Raw genomic sequence first — 16,774 nt, 5'->3', positions numbered from 1 at the left:
GTTTGAAGGGACAACTATATCTCAGTATTTCCGTGCTTTGGTATGTAGAGTGACGGCAATTATACATCAGTAATGAACCATAGTAATCCTTAATTGTATATTCACCCGGCGAAAAATAATACAACCCTAATGGACTCTGGTGTAATGAAATATATCTAGTAAGATTGAAAGTGTCAACATGAGGTGTTTATTGTATTAGGGCTTCGAAAAGCATCCATGAAATTTTGCGGCGCATTCAGTCCGAAACAGCAAATGATAAAGATTTGAATCGCGGTTAGTTTCATCATGATTGATCACTATCAGAAAATTTTCGAACACGGAGCAAGGAGTCGAGACACTCTAACCGCCCCCCCCCTTGGATCCACCCCTAACTCACTGTACATATAGATAAGATGAGCTGAAATTAAAGTGACTTCAAGAACGAGGTGTATAGAAAAATATTTGAAAGAAAAAATTGAAGGCAATTAAAACCTCTGTGGCATAAGTTACTAGTGTGGTTAAAATCGATGCACGAATTTAGGAGTTTCAGATGTAGAGATGTGTTTTTATCATTATAAACCCGTTTACTGCAAAAGGTGATTGTTTTATCAGATAAAATGATCAGATTTAGATAAAAGTTTGGATGCAAGAGTGCTGTCATTACAGCAGGAACTGTAGGTAGTAGGAAGTAAACAAACTAATTCTCTTAAACATATCTTGTTCATTTCCTTGATTTATATATCAATGAAGATATGATTTATGAAATTACACCACGATTTAAATCTATAAAAGCAACTGGATCGTGGTGAGTGCTCTTAACTTTATGTATCCTAGCCTGCCAGCGGGTAGATCTCTGGTCCTTGCTTTACTGCAGGTAGATTTCTCTGCAGTAAAAATTAAAGCATTTAATCGAAAACTGACAAGGTTTAGGTATCTTTTTTCGAGGTTTGTAAATACTGATGTACCCGTATTGAAATGTCAAACCGTTCTGCTACAGAATAAAAAAAATACGAAATTTATGGTATATTTTTTTTCATTTTTACTATTTGTTCACTGGGTTTGTCGAGTTGAGAAAACCGATATGAATACGCAAGGAACGGAAGATGAGTGGTATCAAAGGCGCCATAGTCTACAGTTCCGCGAAGAAGACAAACTATTGATAGAAATATCGAAATCCAATTCTCTCCATACATACACCACGATACAAACTAGAGTTTTTTTGTTAAGAGGACACTGATTACACGTGATAGAAACTACAGCCTAGTTTTCGTGAAATCTACAGAATCGACAATGGACAACATATTTCTTCGGATTTGCATTTTTGTGACCCTAATACAACTCGGAACAAGTAAGTATCATTTTATACGATGTGCATACTATCTTAATGTCACAAGAAATAAGATAGAAAATACTGGTTTTATATCATGATATTGCATCGAGAAATAGGGTTGTATTGTTTCCTCGACTTGTGCTGTATCCGTAAGTCGATTAACTCTATCATTTTCATCAATTTCAATGATACAGATGATGTAAAGGTTACTGTGCACTGTCGCCCTCGTAAAGGTGATCGAAGTAGTAACCCTGTGTACACTGTAGTGAAAGGATCGACTCAAGATTGCCCAGAATTCAATCTCTTCTTATCAATGCCGCGTAAAAAGTAAAATATACGCATTTCATTATTGGAATAAAAAGAGATGAATATGATGTGTTGAAATTCTTACATACATTTGATATACATTTTAGGGTTACTACGAAGACGATTTCTAACTGTCGCCCGGGACGTCTTCATTATATCGAATTCATTGTAAAATACCAAGATACAACCAAATATACAAAGGTAAAAACATTCTACCATGTTAAAGATTATAGATTTTACATATTTGTATATCTGATTACGTATTTCATATATCTGTATGAATATCAGGTGGAAGTAGATGTGGATGGTGTAAACTATGTGTTCAACAATGTTGGGAAATTGCTAATGAGTCTCACTGTGGAAAAGAAATTGAGATTAGGATCGGACCTAAAACCTTCATGTGCGTAATCGATTCATTAGAAATTATGTAATTTCTGTGTAAAAAATTATTTGATGGATTTCAGCATCTATTTTTCTTCAGATTATCTAAAGACTGATATTAACTACGAGAAGGTCACTGATGCTGGTCTTGGATCGCTTATTAACTCTATAAAGATGATGAATTGTCGCAATGATATTCAATGCGCGAGTTATTGCTCGGCAGACTTACAATGCGAGGCGTACATTGTACGCGAATTGAGTTGTTTATGTCAACTCTATAAACTCTCCCATGTAAACACCGTTACTAATCATACTTACTGGAAATTCATCCATTTTAAGTCTGATGTGTTATCAAATGAATAGAGATATAATTAGCAGTAGATGTTCATTCTGAATTTGTGACTAAAATCGAACTCTAAATTGAAAGAATGTTGGTTTGCCAAAACGCCCGAAAACTTATAAAACTTATATTCATTGATATAGATATTTATATATTTTCGGAGTGGGAACGCTCTCATAGAAGAAGATGATTTCATGTAAATGTTGATATTGTACCTAATTGTTCAACTCAGTTTATGTTCGAATTTTTAACTGGATGAAACACTATTTCTTAACCGTAACCACTTTCAATGCTGTAAATGAACTCAACACTAATCTCGTCAACTCCTCTACCACAGTTACGTACGATAAGCTTGTCAGGTACGTCTCGATGATATTCACTGCATGCAGCCCTTTCCTGCCACTTGGCACTTCAATAAAGTTATTCATACTGCATAATTCTCAGTTGCCCTCGATCTTGTTTCTAGTGGAATCTCTAACCACATTTTTGGTGCCGTGAATTGAACAGGATGGCAGCTCGGAACAAACGAACTATGCAAAATCGTGCGACTAATAGGGAAATTTCAACGAAAACTGCATCTAAAATATAAGGACGACATTATTTCGGAGCTTGATCGCGATCGGTTGTTTCCAGCCTTGGAAACGCACAAAGAAAAGATAAAAATCCTCACGTATCTGGATCAACAACTCTTGCTGAACGTCGAGGAGACCGACATGGATAAATTCATAACGCCGCTTCGTCGAGGACTCATGCCTAAGGACGCGTTGTACTTGCCCCTGATATTGCTTCGAACCCAGGTCCCGATTGCTTCGAAGCCCTGCCCCAGTTTGCATTGAAGTATGTCCGCAATTCCATGATGTTGGGCCAAGAACTACCCAATGAAGTCAATATTACGCATACTAGAATAATATTCGGCAAAACATTTGAATTTGAAAAAAAAATAATTTCATTATCCAAATGTTTGTCATCTTCACTCATTCGCTGGAACAGTTACTTGTCGCGGCGTCAGAAGAAAAGGCAAAAATTTCGCTATCAAGTATTTTGAAAATATATAACTGTTATACCATTGACTTGGATTCTTGGACAGCATCAACTAGGACTGCTAATAAAGCAAGGAGATATCTTTTGCTAGTGGTTAAAATCAATCCAGGAATTTAGAAGCACAGATGGTTCAATGTCGTCCGTTTTATCATTATAAACCCTTTTACTTTAAAAGGTTTATCAGATAAAATGATCAGATTTAGATAATAGTTTGAATGTAAGAGTGCTGTCATTACAGTGGGAACTGTAGGTATTACACAAACTAATTCTCTTATACTTAATTTCATTTCATTCATTTTTAATTGTATGCGAATGCTACTTTAAAGGGAAAGCTTCACCGAGTAACAGAATGAAGCCCTGGTTAGTGATGATCTTATACTGGATTCTATGTTTTTACTTATGTTTAACTGTAACCGGTAAGAATTTCATGACGTCACAGTCGTTTTAACTATAAATCTATGTACAGCGGCATTAACAAAATACACGATAGATAATTCTCATTCATCCAATGTATTTGTTTATCTTCATAAACTATGAAATATCTATGAATTTACAGAAAGCAAACACGGCGCAACACTTCACAAACGTGGGTAAGAGAAGAATTTCTGGTTCAGATCAACATTTTCAATGTGTAACATTTAACCAATTCTTAACAAGGTTACATTTAAAAAAATACAGAGGAGGTGTTTTTTCAGGGTTCGAACCGTGGATGAATTTTATTGGTGGTTTATGAAACACGGAGCTCCGGAAGAAATTCCTGCGTTAACCAATGAAAATGAATTGCAAAATTACATCACGGCTTTAAATGAATATATACAAGCATCTGGATCGCGGTAAGTGATCTTAACTTTAGGTATCCTAGCCTGCCAGGGGTAGATATCTGGTCGTAGCTTTACTGTATTATAGTATGTAGATTTCTGCAGTAAAATGAAAACATTGAAAGCCGACAATGTTCTTCTTTTTTTCCAGATTTGGAAAATGAAATACTGAGCTGCCCGCATTGAGTATGTCAAATCGTTCTGTCACAGAATAAAGAATAAAAAATTTATGAAGTTTTTTTCGATTTTATTTTGTTCTCTGGGATGGTGGAGTTTTATACGAAAACCGATATGAATATGCGAGGAACGGAAGATAGTGGTGTCAAAGGCCGGGCGTCATATAGTCTACAGTTGCGCGAAGACGACCAATCACTGATACGTATATCGAAATTCTCTACGTAGAAACCTCGACGCAAACTAGAGTTTTTAGTCAGGCAGCTGTTTATGCGTCTACGGTAGAAACAATTTTCTACAGAATTGAAAATGGGCAAAATATTTCTTCGGATTTGCGTTTTTGTGACCCTAATACAACGCGGAACAAGTAAGTTACATTTTATACGATGTGCATACTATCTTAATGTCACAAGAAATAAAACAACAAATACTGATTCTAATGTATATCATGATATTGTATAGAGAAATAGATTGAATTTTGTGCAATATTTGAAACATCTCACTTCGATTTTATTAACAGTCCACTGTATATGATTACACAAAAGCTTCGATGTACAATACTAATGATCAAAATCCAAAGTTGATGATTTAACAATTTATTTTCTGATAGTTTCGAAGTTTTGAATAAACTTCGTCATCAGGTTTCTCTGATGAACCCTGTGGGGTCACGTTCCTTAATTTGAAATACTGAGATCAATACAGGCAGTTTACCAGTGATTTGGATTTTGCTGGTTATTCATCGAGGTTTAAGATTTTGGGTTGGTCATCATTTGATAATCAGTAACAAATCAGAATTTTTTAACTCATACTTTTGAAGAAATATTTCAAGACGTCGGTTGCAGGACAGATTAGAGTCTTGAAATTCCCGACCAAAATCAGTTAGAAATATCGTTATACAGTTTTTAAACTTGTTTTAATAAGCGATGCATGTATTAGAAATGGAAAATAGAGTTGAATGATCTGAGTATGTTATTATAAATTCCAATGACTTGGTAGTATCGATTAAATGTCATATTGTTTCCTCGACTTGTGCTGTATCGGCAAGTCGAGTGAATCGTAATTTATTTCATCAATTTCAATGATACAGATGATGTAAGGGTTACTATGTACTGTGGTCCTGGTAGCGTTGATGGAAGCAGTAGTCCTGTTTATTCTGTAGTGAAAGGATCGACCCAAGATTGTCCAGAGTTCAAACTCTTTTCATCGATGCCGCGTAACACGTAAAATATATACACATTCATAAATTGGAATTATAAAAAGTGAAGAAATCTAATATCTTGAAATTCTTATATTTAATTGAAATTTAGGGTCACTACGAGGACGCTAACCAAATGTCACCCGGGGCGTCTTCGTTATATTGAATTTATCACAAAAATCCAAGATAGAACCAACTATACAAAGGTAATTACTAAAAACATTATTCAATGATGTTATAGATTACAGGGTAGATTTTACATATTTGTATATATTTGTATGAATATCTGTATGAATATCAGGTGGAAGTAGATGTGGATGGTGTAAAGTATGTGTTCAACAATGTTGGGAAATTGCTTTTGAGTCTCACTGTGGAAAAGAAACTGAGATTAGGATCGGACTTCAGACCTTCATGTGCGTAATCGATTCATGATTGCGTAATTTCTATGTAGGCCTAATAACAAATTTGATGAAATCCATCATTCATTTTTCTTCAGATTATCTAAAGACTGATATAAACTACGAGAAGGTCACTGATGCTGCTCTTGGATCGCTTATTAACTCTATAAAGATGATGAATTGTCGCATTGATGTACAATGCGCGAGTTATTGCTCGGCAGACTTACAATGCGAGGCGTACATTGTGCGTGAATTGAGTTGTTTATGTCAACTCTATAAACTCTCCCATGTAAACACCGTTACTAATCATACTTACTTGAAATTCATCCATTTCCAATCTGACGTGTTATCAAATCAATACAGAGAAGATTAGTAGTAAATTTTCATTCTAAATCTACGACTCAATAATGAATTTCTTGATTGAAAAATAATTGTTCGCCAACTGTTAAAGGTTAAGGAGGCACTCCCCTGCAAAAGTGTTAATCATGTGAATAGGAATATCTTCAAGCTGTTTTAAAAGGCTCATCGTTGTTTTCCTGGGCCGATTAAGTTTAGGCATTCTGTACATACACATACATACTATCATAATATAATATTGTACTGTTATGAGATAAGTTTTTTCTTCATGTTTTCGATATCCGTAACCTTATGTCACCATAGAAACAGTTGATGCATAGAATAATTTTTCGCAAAATATTTGAATTTGAATAAATGAATTTAATTATCCAAATTTTTACCATCATCACTATTTCGTTCGCTGAAACAGTTGCTTGCCGCGGCGTCAGAAGAAAATACAATAATTTCTTAATCAAGTATTTTGAAATAAATACCGTAGATACGAATCAGTTACTTGGATTCTGTCACAACAAGACTGTTTATGAAGGAGACACGTGGAATCAAACGACCAAGTAATCCTTAAACTCCAGTCAGCGAAATATAAATACGACCTTAATGGAATATAAGATTGAAAGCGAGGAGTATCACATTAGGGCTTCGCTCTAAATTCTATTCATTTTCTGTTGTTTTATCGCTTGATTTGGGGGGGGGGGTATATGTCGTATCAGATGAAATTACGTGATGTTTCATTGAGTCATTTGTGCCAGAAAGATGATTATACCGACAATGGACTCTATAACGAATCGTTTTGAAATCGTTCAATTGGCTTCGTTCATTTTGTTTGTAAAATGAAATACTGAGGTCCATTTTTGGGTTACAAAAATTGATTTTTCGTGCTATCAATTATTCACTGTGTTTGAGGAGTTTTATAGAAAAACCGATAAAAACTGGGGATGAGTGGCGTGAAGGTCGTCACGTACAGTTCATCCCTTAGTTCCAAGTTTGACTGAAAATTTAGCTGTTGGGATACATGCCATATAGAAATTTAGATCTCACTTTTCGATACTCGCTTATAGAATCAACAATGGGCAACACATTTCTTCGGATTTGCATTTTTGTGACCCTCATTCAACACGGAAAAAGTAAGTAACATTTTATACGATGATTTGCGTGCTATTCTATTGTTATAGGAATAAGCAACCCATATTTTTGAAAAAGAATGAAACGTAACCATAGTTGAAAATATTTCAAAGGGTCGGTTCATGAAATAATCAGTTTGAAATATCGTTATAAGTCATGATAAGATGCTTGTATTAGAAATGGAAAATGATGTTGAATAATGTGGAGTATATCAAAAAACAAACTCAACCATTTTATTATTAAAACAGTTTTAAATATAGGATGTTGTCGATCATAGCGAACTTATTCACCAAACGTCGATATAGATTTTATAAGCTACTGTATCCCGCCAAACCAATAACTTTCAACAATTTTGATAATCTAGATGATGTAAATGTTACTATGCACTGTGGTCCCAATGGAAGTAATAGACCTGTTCATACTGTAGTGAAAGGATCGACTCAAGATTGTCCAGAATATCAACTATTTTCAACAATGCCGTATAATACGTAAAATATACCCATGTCATTATTGGAATAAAAAGAGATAACATAAGACATATTCGAATTCTTACATACGTACATCTGATATTTTAGGATTACTACGAGAACGATTCCTAACTGTCGCCCGGGACGTCTTCTTTATATCGAATTCATTACAAAATACCCAGATAGAAGCAACTATACAAAGGTAAAAACATTCTACAATGTTTTAGATTATAGATTTTACATATTTGTATATATCTGTATGAATATCTGTATGAATATCAGGTGGAAGTAGATGTGGATGGTGTAAACTATGTGTTCAACAATGTTGGGAAATTGCAAATGACTCTCACTAAGGAAAAGAAATTGAAATTAGGATCGGACTTCACACCTTCATGTGCGTAATCGATTCATAATTACGTAATTTCTATATAAAATCAAAGAAATTGATGGATTTCAGCATTTATTTTTGCTTCAGACTATTTAAAGACAGATATTAACTACGGGAAGGTTACTGATGCTGGTCTTGGATCGCTTATTAACTCTATAAAGTTTACGAATTGTCGAATTGGTATGCAGTGCGCGAGTTATTGCTCGGAAGACTTACAATGCGAGGCGTACATTGTGCGCGAATTGAGTTGTTTGTGTCAACTCTACAAACTCTCCCATGTAAACACCGTTACTAATCATACTTACTGGAAATTTATACATTTTGAGTCTGATGTGTTATCAAATCAATACAGAGATAATTAGTTATGATGTTCATTCCGAATTTGTGCACTGAAATGAAATTTGAGTGAGATTTAATTTTATGAAAATATTGTTTCATCAACTCACTGATTACAATGGAAACATCCCTTGTAAAAGTGTCAATCAAGTGAAGAGAGATGTATTTAAGCTGTTTTGAAAGGCGTTTGTTACGTGCTCTGTAATTCTCATATATTTACATCATTCAATGTGAATAAATACTATCATGATATTGTACTGTAATGAGATAATTTTTCATAGGTTCTTTCTTCGCTTTCCGATATCCGTCCACCTTATGTTACCATAGAAACAGTTGACAATACGCATAGGATATTTTTTTTGTAAATTATTTGAATTTGAAAAAAAATGGATTTCATTATTCAAATTTTTGCTATCATTACTATTTCATTCGCTGAAACAGTCGCTTGCCGCGGCGTCAGAAGAAAAGACAACAATTTCACGATCAAGTATTTTGAAAATATTACTGTTGACATCATTGACTTGGATTATGTTACATCATCATCATCTAAGACTGCAAAAGCAAGGAGACACGCGGAATCAAACAAGTCTCGTTTAGTTCAGTTCATTGCATTTGGTGAGAAATTCAGCATTGCTTTAAATCGCCCAAGCACTTCACTCCCGATGGTCGAAATAAACGGCGAGACCTATTCCATAAAAGACGGTAGCATCTTTCAAGGAGAACTAATCGGTGATCTTAAATCCGAAGCACATGGAATCATAAGAAATGACACATTCGACGGTGTTTTGTACACAGAGGATGAAACGTACTATATCGAACCGTTACGGAGATATTTTGATAAGAGTTCGTCAACCAATTATATAATTTTTCGTGATAGTGATATTGTAAGCAGTTATAGGTCTGGTGATGGTGGGCCGATACAACCTTTGCCAAAAACAAAACAAAAGCTTCATAGACAAAACTTTTCCCACTTGGTTCGCTCAGGTACAACCAATACTAATCAGAGATCAGAATTGTGCGGAATTCATGTTGTTCTTGATCATTATTTCTATGATTATGTGGCGGCACGTGACCCGTTGTTAGCGGTTTGGGAAGTGATATTTCACGTGAATGAAGCAAATAGCATTTTTCAAAATACTGACTTCGACGAGGATGGAGTCGCTGATAGAATCGGTTTCATCGTGAATAAGATAACGATACATACATCTGCTAATGTTACAGTTTATAAACCAGCTGATAGCAATATCGATATCAACAAATATCTGGACTTGTTCTCTGAGTATAATCACAATCATTTCTGTATCGCGATCGCTTTCACGTACAGAGATTTCGAAAATGGTGTCCTCGGTTTAGCGTGGATAGGTAACACGGGGCAGTACTCTGCCGGTGGCATCTGTCAAAATAGTGTTTATCTAACAGGTGAAAATAAACTGTACAATTTTAACACTGCGGTGCTATCATTTATCAATTACGGAAAACGCGTCCTACGCGCAGTTACTGCCATCGCACTAACACACGAATTCGGCCACTCGTTTGGAAGCAATCACGATCCAAATTCAGATGGACTCTGTTCTCCTGGAGGGAAATACGGAAACTTTATCATGCACGCTTACACGACTGATGGTTCGAAACCAAACAACAAACTGTTTTCTCCATGCAGTCGACAGCAGATGGCCAAAGTTATCGCAAAAAATGGACATTGTTTTATTGAAAATTATGGCTCGGTTTGCGGAAATGGTTTCGTGGAGGATGGTGAAGAGTGTGATTGCGGTATCCCGGATACATGTCAATTAGTTGATAAATGCTGTACTCCACCGGGTGGGAATGGTATAGATCCGGGTTGTACCTTCCAACGATCCCTCAATAGAACCTGCAGCCCTGTTAGCACGACATGTTGCGAAAATAATTGCCAAGTATCAAGCGACACCGACCGAATTTGCCGGCAAAGGAGTCTATGCGCATTCGAGGCTAAGTGTAACGGCAGTAGCGCGTACTGTCCGAATTCAGATTGGTTTCATGACGGTACATTATGTTACGGTGGTGGAAAAACTTGTTTATTTGGACACTGTCAAAGTAATGTTTGTTTGGATAGAAAATTGTCGGAGTGTTCGTGTAAGAGCGAAGAACTAATGTGTACATTATGTTGCAAAAATGAGACATCAGAATGTCAACCGTACAAAGATATCCACCATTACGTATTCACCAAAATGCCCGGCGATGGGTGCGCCGACAACAAGGGCTATTGTGACGAATTTGCTAAATGTATCCAACAAGATGAGAAGTTCCTCGAGAAACTTATACGTGACATCAACGATCTTTTAGATTCATCTGATTTCGGTAGATGGTTGAAAAATAATTGGTTTTATCCGCTGGCTAGTATAGTAGGCTTAGTGGTAATTTTGCTGTTGTATTTTGTATGCCGTACCTTTAAAAGCGAGTCGAATGATAATCGCATGAATGAGTCAGAAGACGATTCTTCGAACCAGTTGAAAGAAATCGATGAAAAACTTCGAAAATTAGACGAGGAATATGAATGTTTTACGCAATGGCCACAGGAAGACGTTGATTTCATTTCTTCTCGTTTGCGAACTCTCTTCCCAACGGTTCCCGATCAGAATCTGTTGGATATGATGAAATATACCTGCAGTGGAGAGTGTACACTGAAACAACTCGTTTCACAAAGGTATCTAATGAGAAAATCAACTCTTCCCCCCACCGCAGTATAGAATGAATAGCCGTCTTACGGTCGTTCTAAAAACTGGGTCCGAAACATCTGATAGAAATGTAATTCTTCTGGTAATGCTAATATATTTATTTAACAAAATAACATTATCTGTTTGTCAAATGCAATCTTACATCGACTAGGCCTAAGTAGATAAGCCAATTTGAACACTTCTGGAATGTTTTTTGAATATGGTTACAATTCTCTCTGCATGTCAGTAAACGTTTTTTGAACTCTCTCTGATTGTCTTACCAGCCGATGAAGCGCCGACATTGTGAATGCAAAACGTTCTGATTCTGACTCGATATTTAAGATATCTTTATCTTGTTTCGGAGGCTTGATGTTCAAAGCATCCATCTACAAAGAGAATGCATGTACTCAACATGTATATATTTGAGATTTTTACGTCCCTAATTCAAGGGTATGTACAGAAGAATAAAAGAATCACTAACCACAATGAGTATAGCTTTCAGCAGTGATTTCACCCTTCGAACAACTTTGTTTAGTTTACACCAGAACGGATGATCCATTTCATTGAAGTTGCAATCACGAGGGCAAGGACCCGATAACAGGTCACAAACATAGATACGTTCCAGCGTACTAATGTCGGCTAAAACTAATTCATATTTCATAATACTCTCGAAAGCCTCGATTAGAACGACCTATAAGACCAAAACAAAACACTTCTTTATTAATACTCAATTGACGTCGAAACAAAATGAATAAAATATCGTTGTTTTTATGTGAACATTTGTAGCTAATCAGGATTATCTTGCAGAGCCAAACCCAAAACAGTGTACTAGAGTTCATCACAAAAGATGCAGGACATAATTACTTATCACCGTTAAAGAAAGCTAATCCCTTCTTTGACCAAGATTAGTCTCAAGCGTAGATAAGGTCAATATTCAACGTTATACGAAAGGTCAGAAAATCAACTACATATTACAAAGAACTTCATACATTTTTGGTTTGTTTGAGTTTTCATGATGACGTTAATGATCAGATGGGGTTAAGTCTGTATTAAAAATCGAGGGTACGGATTGTCAGTCGACCCGGAATTCATATCATCAAATTGAGTACGTCGAGAATACAAACATGAAAATCTTACCTCAACGGTTTTCATTTTATCAGTTTTTGGGATACGAATAGCGCGAACTAGAGGAAGACCAAACATTGGAGCCATTTCTGACGCGAATACCGAGCAGTTCGGAAATCCAATTGGTATATTCGTATGTTGGCACTGAAATATGATCACAGAATATTTGAACGTCGTTTCTCGTTAGACGGTTCTGTTGGCTCATTTTACATTTATCGGATATTACGTACGTAGAATTTGAACGTGGATTTAGCTCTAATGATCAATTCGGTAGCGTCAGTGGTCAGGTCTCTAAACGTATGTCTCAACGCGTGGTTAGATACACTCTTCTTTTGATAACGAGACCACAGCAGCTTAGATGGATTCGGGACGCTTTTCTTGTGAGGATGATGGGGATACCAGGATAGTTTCGAGTCCCCGTTGAATCCAATAATGTGAAATGATGATGACAAATGCAGTAAACTAATCAACGTTACCAATAAACTGGTTAACGCTGTAGTCACTTCTCTAGCGTCTACAATACAAATTTCAACAGTTCAGATTATGGTCCGACACTGGCCTGGATCCTTTACACGCGACAAAAATTACTTAAACGAACTCTTTTCGGTTAGTGCCCTCATCTACCAACACGGCTATATACATGTATATCTATAGATTTCATTTGATCATGAATTAATATTAAGTTCATTTGTATCTTGTTTTAATCTCGGCACTGAAATATCGATGCATGTGCTTTAAATTCGTCTAATTGTATTACATCTATTGCGCTTCATAATGCACGTATCGAAAAGTGCATTTCTACTTCACATCATCACGCGCATGTAAATTAAGAATAACGTTTATTACGAAATTGTTCTTAATTATGATAGATCATGATCACGATTTTGTGTCATTCACTTGGAAAGGAAATGATATTTAAATTGGTTATTCTATATAGAGACCTCACTAATGATACATGCGCGATAACATCATGATGAAATATCTCATTAACTCATAAAAGAAACACATTTATAAGCGTTTTAATAATATTCTTGTAATATATATCATTTCCCTGTTCTCTGTTTACCAGTGTGGAGTCATCATCTAAATTGTCAAAAAGATCTACTTATTTTTTACGTACGATATATCTGACGAAAAACTAGATACTTTATCCAATACAAAATCCAGGGAAAAAAAGAAATTTATCACTTTTCACGATAAATAATCGAAAATCGTTCTTTTAAAGTGTAATTTAGATAGTACATTTTCGAAAGCATCAAAATGAAATAGAAGACGCACGACAAATAATTTCCCTACCTTGACGCATGTTCGTCCGAGATGACATAACAAAATATCAGGGATGCGCCAAGGAACTTATAAGCAGTAGAGAGAGACACACCTTAATCCCCTCCCTAAACACCAATCATGCACATTTGACTTACATGTTTCCTTGACACAAACAACACTTCTCAGAATGGATTTACGCTATAGACGTAGGTGGCTGTCATTTTTGTAGAATTTTCCTGAGAACGATTAAATGTTCAACCGAAGCAAAAATATCGCCGCTGAATTTTTGATGAAATAATATTCGATATTAGAATAAATACAAATCGATAACCTTAATGAAATACTTTGCCCGTGTTGGTAAAATTAAAATCCCACAATACGAAAGAAACAAACGTTTCCCTTGGCCAAGTATTCGATATCTATACAAATAGTATTCGTGGCGATGACTATTAGGATATAATCCGATAAAGTTAAAAGACATACGTAGGAAAAAAGGTCACGGCCAAAATTTTGATTTTAACAGTTTTTTTCTCCTTTTTTGAAGGCGGGATTTCATCTTAATTATTGAATGCCAATTGATATCTTCTGATACCTAAGAAAACTGACAGGCTAGAGTTCATTCATCCCGTCATCCATGAATGAAGGGACAAAATGTAATGCCCTGAATACGTATTTGGGAAATGTCCTGACTTGAAGCAAGAACTAACACAAACACATCGTAAATTTAACATTAAATCATTTAATATAAATAATAATTAGATTTATTATTATAACATTTATTTATATACAGATTTTTTCCGATTACATGATATTATTCTTAAATCCAGTAAAATTACAGAGAGTTTGAATGGTTTATTCCGGCAGAGCTCGTTTAATCAGTTGTTTGTCATCAGGACTCAGATGTGCCGGATACTGAGCGTCAAATCTGATCAGAAGATCTCCTTTCTTTGATGGATCATTAGAAAGCGGCATCCCTTCACCGGGAACTACTTTTGCGTATCCTGGTCTGAAATGATTATTAATCAACATGAATATTCAATTCCAAGTCTAGAAGGAGAATGGTAACAGTAAGACAAATAACAGTCTAATTGAATTGAAGAAATACTGATATTATAAAGAAAAAACTACAAGATCATTTGACTTTTCCACTCAATTATATGACTTCGAAATTTCAAAAACACTTTCAAACATTATCTTGTGGTTTTCTGTTCGATTAGATTGAGAAATCTATTCAATCATTTACCTGACGATGTCATTGATAGGAATATGAAGTATTCGGTCGTCTAATGTGTATATATCAACGATAGTTCCGGTGAGTGCTTTCCCTAATGGTACACTAGCTGTATGTATTAGATTTACACCATCTCGACTGAATCTGTCGTGTGGTTTGTCTCTAACTATGAAAATGATATCGGCTGAAAGAAATCAATATATGTAAATGTCAATTCGATATTAAATCTACTTAGAACGAAAAATAGAGGTTGAAAGGTTTCCTTAACCTTTAGTTTTTCCAGTGTTTCCACTATATCCTAATAGTCATCCTCAGGAGTCATGATCATTATTCCTGAAGATGACCATTAGGACATTGTTCAAACATTGAATAAACTAGGAAGGAAAACTATGAACTAAAAAGGAAACTTTTCACATACTATTTATTTTCATTCTTAGTGGGATTTCTATATTTTTGTCAATCATCACAACGCTGACAGTTTAATCAATCTGTTAAATATCAATTAATATTTCAACAAAATTGAAAATCAAATACCTGGAACGTTATTTGGTCCTTGGTCGCCTTCTTCAGGGAATGTGATACGTGTACCAGGTCTCCATCCTCGCTTCACGGTAATTGTCAATATCTTATCTCTGATACTGGATGTGTGACCATCATCATTCATTACCTAAGATACATCGACATATATTCAGTTTTCTTAAGCAAACAAACTGAAGCTTCTTTCAATAACTCATTTACTTACCCTTCGTGATATTTTCATTTTTTTCGTGCAACCATGAAAAACTTCTTCCAATGATAAAGCTAGTTCTCGTTCGATGGGAGGATCTTGCTTCTTCTTTCCCCTTCCTTCGAGGCCACCAAAACTCATACTCATGTCACCATCCACGCGGTCAAAAAATTCTACAATTAAATCCACATTCATTGAATTTCAATACGTCACAAAACATTCTCTATAAAGATATCAGAATTAACTGATCGTTTGCTTATCGTTTACCTTGAAAAGGATTATCTCCGCCGAAAAAGTCACGAAAGACTTTTTCAGGATTTGCAGCAAAAACATATCCTTCAGTCCAAGCACCAGCCTCACCACTGCCATGAGGAACGCCTCCTTTTAGTCCTTCTTCTCCAAACTGATCATACGTCGCTCTTTTACTACCTAGAAATAATGTTCAGTCAGTTATATGGATATAAACTAGAGGATAGTAGAGATCTTCTATTGATGGAGCGGATATGCAGGTCTGCTGGAAAAATTAAAACGCTTACTATCCGCTAGCACATCATATGCTTCAGCCACTTGTTTGAATTTTTCATAGGCATCTTGATCATCTGGATTTTTCTGAGGGTGATATTTGGGAGCAAGTTTCCTATACCTGAAAATGAATGTTCGATTTGTCAAATAAAGTTTCTATTGAATTTGACTTTGATATATAAAAAGTATCGGTTTAAATGGAATTATGAGATACGTACGCTTTTTTGATGTCTGCATCTGTTGCCTTGCGGGTAAGTTTCAAGATGTTGTAGTAGTCTTGGCCCATTTTGGTCGATTAAATGGCGTTGCTATAAAATAAATGCCGAAAAAGTCGATTTTAACGAGAACCAGGAAGTAAATGTTGTTTACATCCAGCTTAGTAACAAGCAAGCCGTCGCCACGAGCAACGCGTAAACAAGAGTGACAGGATAAGGACGCGTTAGGTTTTCGTGCCGTTCTATGGCAATCTGATACATTTCATCTACGCTTCCTACAAATCTATTCACTCATAAGCAATCAAAATGACCAACGAAACTATATTCTTGTTTTCTCTTATGTTCTGAATAGATTTATTAGGTTTT

General features: G+C 35.6%; 1 protein-coding gene across 1 annotated transcript; it reads right to left on the bottom strand.

Moving 5' to 3' along the window:
- Positions 1-14,504: 14,504 nt before the first annotated feature.
- On the bottom strand, positions 14,505-16,579 carry LOC141909563 (dnaJ homolog subfamily B member 13-like). Its single transcript, XM_074800025.1, has 7 exons — positions 16,412-16,579; positions 16,208-16,314; positions 15,939-16,100; positions 15,687-15,844; positions 15,479-15,611; positions 14,957-15,128; positions 14,505-14,719 (listed from the first exon to the last, which is right to left on the bottom strand). The coding sequence occupies exons 1-7, from the start codon at positions 16,477-16,479 to the stop codon at positions 14,566-14,568; spliced, it is 954 nt and encodes a 317-aa protein (XP_074656126.1). The 5' UTR covers positions 16,480-16,579; the 3' UTR covers positions 14,505-14,565.
- Positions 16,580-16,774: the final 195 nt, after the last annotated feature.

This window comes from Tubulanus polymorphus, chromosome 1, assembly GCF_964204645.1.
Source record: "Tubulanus polymorphus chromosome 1, tnTubPoly1.2, whole genome shotgun sequence".
NCBI classification, from domain to species: domain Eukaryota; kingdom Metazoa; phylum Nemertea; class Palaeonemertea; order Tubulaniformes; family Tubulanidae; genus Tubulanus; species Tubulanus polymorphus.
Note: the sequence above shows the minus strand (reverse complement) of the source record. Positions and strands in the feature narration are given on the sequence as shown.

What these genes read in the sequence shown, in the direction of transcription:
- LOC141909563 (XM_074800025.1), bottom strand. Translation starts at nt 16,479, where the DNA reads ATGGGCCAAGACTACTACAACATCTTGAAACTTACCCGCAAGGCAACA. An exon ending in AAATGAAAATATCACGAAGG is followed by an intron (nt 15,612 to 15,686) that starts GTAAGTAAATGA and finishes GATGTATCTTAG; the next exon opens with GTAATGAATGATGATGGTCA. An exon ending in CCTATCAATGACATCGTCAG is followed by an intron (nt 14,720 to 14,956) that starts GTAAATGATTGA and finishes TAATCATTTCAG; the next exon opens with ACCAGGATACGCAAAAGTAG.